Source organism: Pygoscelis adeliae, unplaced genomic scaffold (genome assembly GCF_000699105.1).
Source record: "Pygoscelis adeliae isolate BGI_AS28 unplaced genomic scaffold, ASM69910v1 Scaffold202, whole genome shotgun sequence".
Classification (NCBI taxonomy): Eukaryota; Metazoa; Chordata; class Aves; order Sphenisciformes; family Spheniscidae; genus Pygoscelis; species Pygoscelis adeliae.
This window is the reverse complement of record NW_008824544.1, coordinates 4609-10213: the sequence shown is the minus strand read 5'-3', so window position 1 is coordinate 10213 and position 5605 is coordinate 4609. Positions and strand designations below refer to the sequence as shown.

General features: G+C 45.4%; 1 protein-coding gene across 1 annotated transcript in view; it reads left to right on the top strand.

Annotated features, from left to right (window-relative positions):
• Window positions 1–4957, top strand: part of KIN (Kin17 DNA and RNA binding protein) — a gene marked incomplete at its 5' end in the record, with an annotated part of 16855 nt that extends 11898 nt beyond the window's left edge. Inside the window, 4 exons of the mRNA XM_009321768.1 lie at window positions 132–200; window positions 1282–1381; window positions 2401–2501; window positions 3987–4957. Of these exons, the coding sequence (XP_009320043.1) occupies window positions 132–200; window positions 1282–1381; window positions 2401–2501; window positions 3987–4049 (333 nt within the window). The remainder of the gene's footprint in view (window positions 1–131; window positions 201–1281; window positions 1382–2400; window positions 2502–3986) is intronic.
• Window positions 4958–5605: the final 648 nt, after the last annotated feature.

Here is a 5605-nt window from a genome sequence, read left to right as displayed (position 1 = left end):
GCTTCCTGTGCTGTGCTGTACAGGCTGTGGTTGGAGTCAGAGCGACCCGAATGTGCAGTTAGTTTAGATTGTGTAGTTGTCTGTATATTTTGGCATTTTATTTTTTTTTTTCCTCCTTTCAAATCTTCCAGGAAATCATTGTAAAAATTGTGACAAAAAAGCTTGGAGAGAAGTATCACAAGAAGAAGGCAGTTGTTAAGGTAAAGTGTGCAAATGGAAGCTTGTGGCATTGGTCAGGCTTTTCTGGTATCAGGTGACTGCTTAAACTTTGTTTCATTGTGCAAGTTGCTCAGCCTTAATCAACACTGACAGGGGCTGAAACGTCACCTTAACTGTATTGGGACTTATTGTGGACGGGGACTGAATCTCTGAATTGGTTTAATGTCATTTACTCAGTGATCCTTTCTTAAGCACTGTTTTGTCCTGCGTAGTTTGTCCCTGTTAACGCAACCATCTTGGAGAATAGTCACTTTGTCAATGTGATATGACCAAGAGCAGTGCAGTTGCATTTTAATCTGAGACTAGTTAGGTTTGCAGTGATATTTAAGCTGCAGGCTGCCTTTGAACAGGATCTCATTTGTATACAAAATCTTCAGGCTGTAAGCCTTGCTCCGTTGTTCAGAAGTGCTTTTAGCCACTGCCAGTGAAATGGTGTTGCTCTAGGTAGTCCAAGGCTCAACAGTCTCTGGCAAGAGTGCCAAAGACGACACCCAGGTGCGTTTTGAATGATCGACAAGAGTGTATAGAGCTCAAAATCACGGCTTTTTTTGATAGATATCTGGGAGGGCTTACGAATCCCGGCGGCTGCCTTCCACTGAGCTCTGAATATGAGAGGTTGAACGTGGTTTGTGCTAGGCGCAAAGATGACCAGTGGCATTTTGCCTCATCAAGAGGTAGTATCCCAGTTGTCGCTGTGTGGCTTCCAGCCAGCTTAGCCTCCCATGGGGGAAAGAAGCCCCTAATTTACTCTCCATCTTTGAGAGAATAGCTAAGATAGCTGACCTGAGGGTTGACAAAACCTTCAGATGAGGCCAACAAAATTGGTGGTCAATTAGACCAGTCGTTGATGTTCACGAGGAGCCCTTTTAATCTAGCCTTAACTTCAGAGTGGGGCCAGCCGGCAGTTTGTGGAAGCTGAGTGCCTTTAGGACAGCTCAGAAGTCCTTGCTGCTTTTGAAAATCTAGAAGTGCAGACTCATGGTCCTGAGTTTGTTAATTCTGAAATGTAAATTTAGAGAGAATTTTTCCATTTTTCTGATTGGCCTCTGCCTTTCACAACAGGAAGTGATTGACAAATATACAGCAGTTGTGAAGATGATTGATTCTGGAGACAAACTGAAGCTTGATCAGACGCATCTGGAAACCGTAATACCCGCACCAGGTATAGCTGTTTTTTTTGTTTTTCAGCTTAGCTGTCACTCCAAAACTTATATTTCAGTTCTTTTAAAATACAATTCATCCACTTGAAAGCACCATAACAAGCTCTTGGGACAGCATTTCGTAAGCCACTCTGATCATTTACCAAATACCCTCTGGTTACTTTCTAGGCAATTATTACATTGCTTCTGCTTTGAGTCTTCGCAGTCCCTTCTCGTAAGAATTAGATTATTTTCTGAGAAGACAGAAGTGCTTTAGGAATCAGTTCATTTGACGAGATGAAAGCATCTCTCTTCAGCTGCCAGGAAGCATCTCTGAGAGCCCTGCAGAGCCCTTGGTCATATTTATCCTGTGTCTTCCCTCCAAAGTCATGCCTCGAATAGCTGTGGGTACTTGGCAAAGCTTACCTCATCTCCTGTTTGGTTCACTGGCGTTTCTTTGGCTGGTAAACGCTAATGTTTGTGTGTAGCATCTGACCAGTATTTCAGGGGACGGTCAGGGCAGCAGTAAGCAGAACAATGTCAGTGTAGGGGGAAACGGGGTGTAGGATTTTGGGAGTCACGATTTTTTTCAGCAGACCTGATGCATTCTGCATTTCTGCAGCTGGTGGAGAGCTGGTTGACGGTGTCCGTGAGCACTCCTTAGCATAACGGTGCTTGTAGGTGAGCTCTGCCCACCCGTGCACTAGGATTGATGTCCTGCGGGGACTGCCTGTGTGAGGCCAAAGGCAAAAAAGAGGTGCACTGAGCCATTAGCACAGGGAATGGGATGCGGGAGAAAGAGCTTTGGCTTCTTTCCCTGCTGTAGTTTCAGTGGCTGCTGCCCGTAGCGTCAGTGCGGCCTGGAGCAGTAGACTTGGGTGCGCTTTGGAAATGGGCAGGCTGTAAGGCAGAGCTGGGTGCTGCTTGCCGGAGCTGCCGGGAGAAACCTCCTCTCCCTCAGCTGTCAGTGGAGTTGAACACAGCTCCGTCAAAAGAAGCTGGGAGCCCTGCTGTGCAACTGTTTTCCTGTTTCTCATTTCAGGCAAGAAAGTGATGGTATTAAATGGTGGTTACAGGGGGAATGAAGGCATCTTGGAATCTATCAATGAAAAGAGGTTTTCAGCGACAATCATCATTGACTCTGTAAGTGTCAAACACTGCAAGATCTCGTTTGTGTGGAGTGCTTTTCATCTGTACATTGGAGAGCTTTCTCAAAGAAAGATGGTGTCATTAATCCTGTCCTACAGGTGGGATTTATGGTGTGCAAAATGCTGTGGTCACCCCCCGCCTATTCCCAACCAGTAGGAAAACAAGCACATATTCCCCATTGCAGACTAATGCTCTGCTGTTTGCCTTTAAAAAGATGCCAGGATGCTGAATTTAGCAAGTTTCGAACTTGAGAGAGACTTGCGAAATTTTTTGTGTGTTTATTTTGAATGCGGCTGCTGTTGTACTATTTTGTGGGAAGGTAAAAAAAGTTAAATACGCAAGGAGGTGAATTTTTTCCTGCCTTTTCCAGACTGAACGTGGGGCTTTATGTGCTTATTTGTTGTGTTGTTCATGGTTAACAGTTATGGTTGTTCTTTTGTTTTGGGTTTGTTTGGGGGTTTTTTTACGTATCACCTTTCTCTGGGCTAAAATTAGGCCATGTCATTGTGTCTGTGTGGCTACTTCTTTGTTGTCCTCTGTAAAACCAGTCTTTAAACTCAATGATACAGCAGAGAGGATATTGGCTCAAAGTCAAACTTCTTAAACACAGCTTGCAGGGGAGAGGCCCTGTTAGGATCCCGTTCAAAGAAGGGCTGCAGAAACTCGGCCCGTATTGGATTCTGGAGAATTTGCTCGAGAGGAGACTGTGCAGGTGTCCTAACCACAGAAGGAGCTTTGGTTGGAGCTAAGGGTCATGATAACGTTGGTCTTGGAAAGCAAGGGTAGTTTTTTCCCTAGTTCTGATGCTTGTAGGTGTTAAGATTTCCCCTTCCTGCATGAACTCTTGAGTCTATAAATTAAGAATGGGTGAAACTACTCCTGGAAACCAGTGAAGTCTGTGAGAATTTTCTTATTGATTGTAGGGTGACCAGGATTTTTATATGTAAGAAGTTTGTATTCAGAATTAAATCTTTTACTACTTATAAGTTCACAGTGAGTTAGTTCAAAACAGCTGCTTATGTTTGCCCCAAAATTGCAGGGACTTTAACTAACACAAAAAGTGTCCTGAAAGACTTCTGGGACAGTGTTGAGACCCTGTCACATTCTCTGGTCAGGTAGAAAATAATGAAACAGAAAACATTGTGCCGTGAGCCAATCCCAAACCTGCTGGTTTTTTGGATGCGTTCCGCTCTGCCCCCCCTGTGCAGCCTCCAGTGTGCGGTTATATGTGGCTTGTGGGCAGAGCACCGAAACAGAAAAGTGGTCGTCGTGCTTTTACCGTGTGCGGCACCGAGTAAGAACGCTAATGCCTGTGACTTCCAGCGCTGTTCGCTTTGGTTGTGCTTCTTGAAAAATGTCTAAACGTGGCGAGGTTTCTACAGCCCCTTCAGCTATCTTCCTTTAAGCTCCCTATTGGGAATTCAGTAAACAAACAAGTTTATATTTTGATCTTGCTTCTTCTACTGTGTTACTCTCCAGGGACCTTTGAAAGGACGCCGAGTCGAAGATATCCAGTACGAAGATATTTCCAAACTGGCCTGAGGCGCTAATCCTGGATCAGGGAAGATTTTGGTTCCCAAAAACATCTTTCTGGCATCTTGCAGGCAGACACAAGACTCTACCATGTCAGGGTTTTACTTGTGTGTGTGTGTATGTATTTATAATGTACATAGAAATTAACCACAAGATTTATTTAAAGATCACTATGGATTTATTACGTAAAATGCTTGTGGAAATCTTATCAGTGGAAATATTTCATCTGATTCTATATCAAAGTTATGTTATAATATTTGGTTCAATTTCCTTTTGTAAAATACAGCGGATAGCTGCAAGCTGGAGTATTTTATTTACTGAAGAGCGTTAGCAGTTCCGTAAGAGAGAGAATTACCTACAGATAGCTGCTTGAGGCAGGCAGTGTGTGTCGGAGCCAGTGGGGTTTAAACAACACACTTCTCAGTCTGCAGCCAAAATTGAGTTCTGGCTGCAGGAACAAGGGAAGGGATTAAGAGAATAGCGGGAAGGTAACAGTGCTGCAGGGGATTATTTTCCTGGATGTTGTAAGAATGGTCTGGTTTATTTAGTGCTGTCACCAACTTGTTTTTGGTTAGCACATCAGCGATAGTAGAACGCGAGTCATCGCTCCTCCATCGTCTGGTTTGTCAGGGTTCCTAGTAATGCTAACACGCAATTTGTCTTCGCGCGGACTCCGCGGTGGGTGTTACCGGCGGGGTTTCTAGGGTGCCGGCCACTGTTCCTGCAGGTACCAACTGGTGATTGCGGGTTCGGTTTTCCAGGGCCTTTTCCTTTGTTCATGCTTCCGTTGTTGCTCTGCTACATGAGTGACGTTACGCTGAATGATGTAACATTACTTTTTAATTTTTTTTAAAAAAAGTCACATTTTGTACGATGTTTAATTTCTAAGGCAGCTCAGGAATAAACGTAAACCTTTCTTAGGTCAGTGTATTTCTTACCATCCTTCTGAACGCGAGAGGCGTCTGTTGGTTTACATCCACCACAGAGCACAGTAAAGCGCCCGGCTGGTGCGCTGCCGTATTTGTGTGAAAGAAGGATGCAGGTCGTCCCGGGCAAGCTACAAACCCTCACCTGACGGCCCAGTCTGCCCCCGGCTAGGTCGTCTGTCTCGGGAACCCGACGGAAAGAAAACCGACATCCCCCGTACCCGTCAGAGGAGATCTCAGCTGAGGGTTGGAGGGGGCAGGACGCTGTCCTGATGTGCACATCAGTTACGTTGCAGTTGAAAAGTTCAAGGTCGCTAGAGGCAAAAGTCACCGTTCCTCGTCCCTTTCCTTGCCTCAGAGGTTCACCGTCTTGTTGGTTCGTGGTTTCCAGGGGACCCCTGCAGGAAAACTGAAAGACTGCAGAGGTTGAGTAAAAGAGCTGCGGTCTGGAATAGCCTGAAATAACCTCACACGGGGCATCACGTGGCTTTCCGGGGATCCCGGGCGTAACTGCGAGGCAGAGGCAAGCAGTAATGCAGTGTCTAAAGAATGGGGAGTTACCAGGAAGGGCGCTGGAGATGGAAGGCACACGCTTGTCTGTAAATTCGGGCGCTTTGCGCAACCTGGATTGTGTAAACA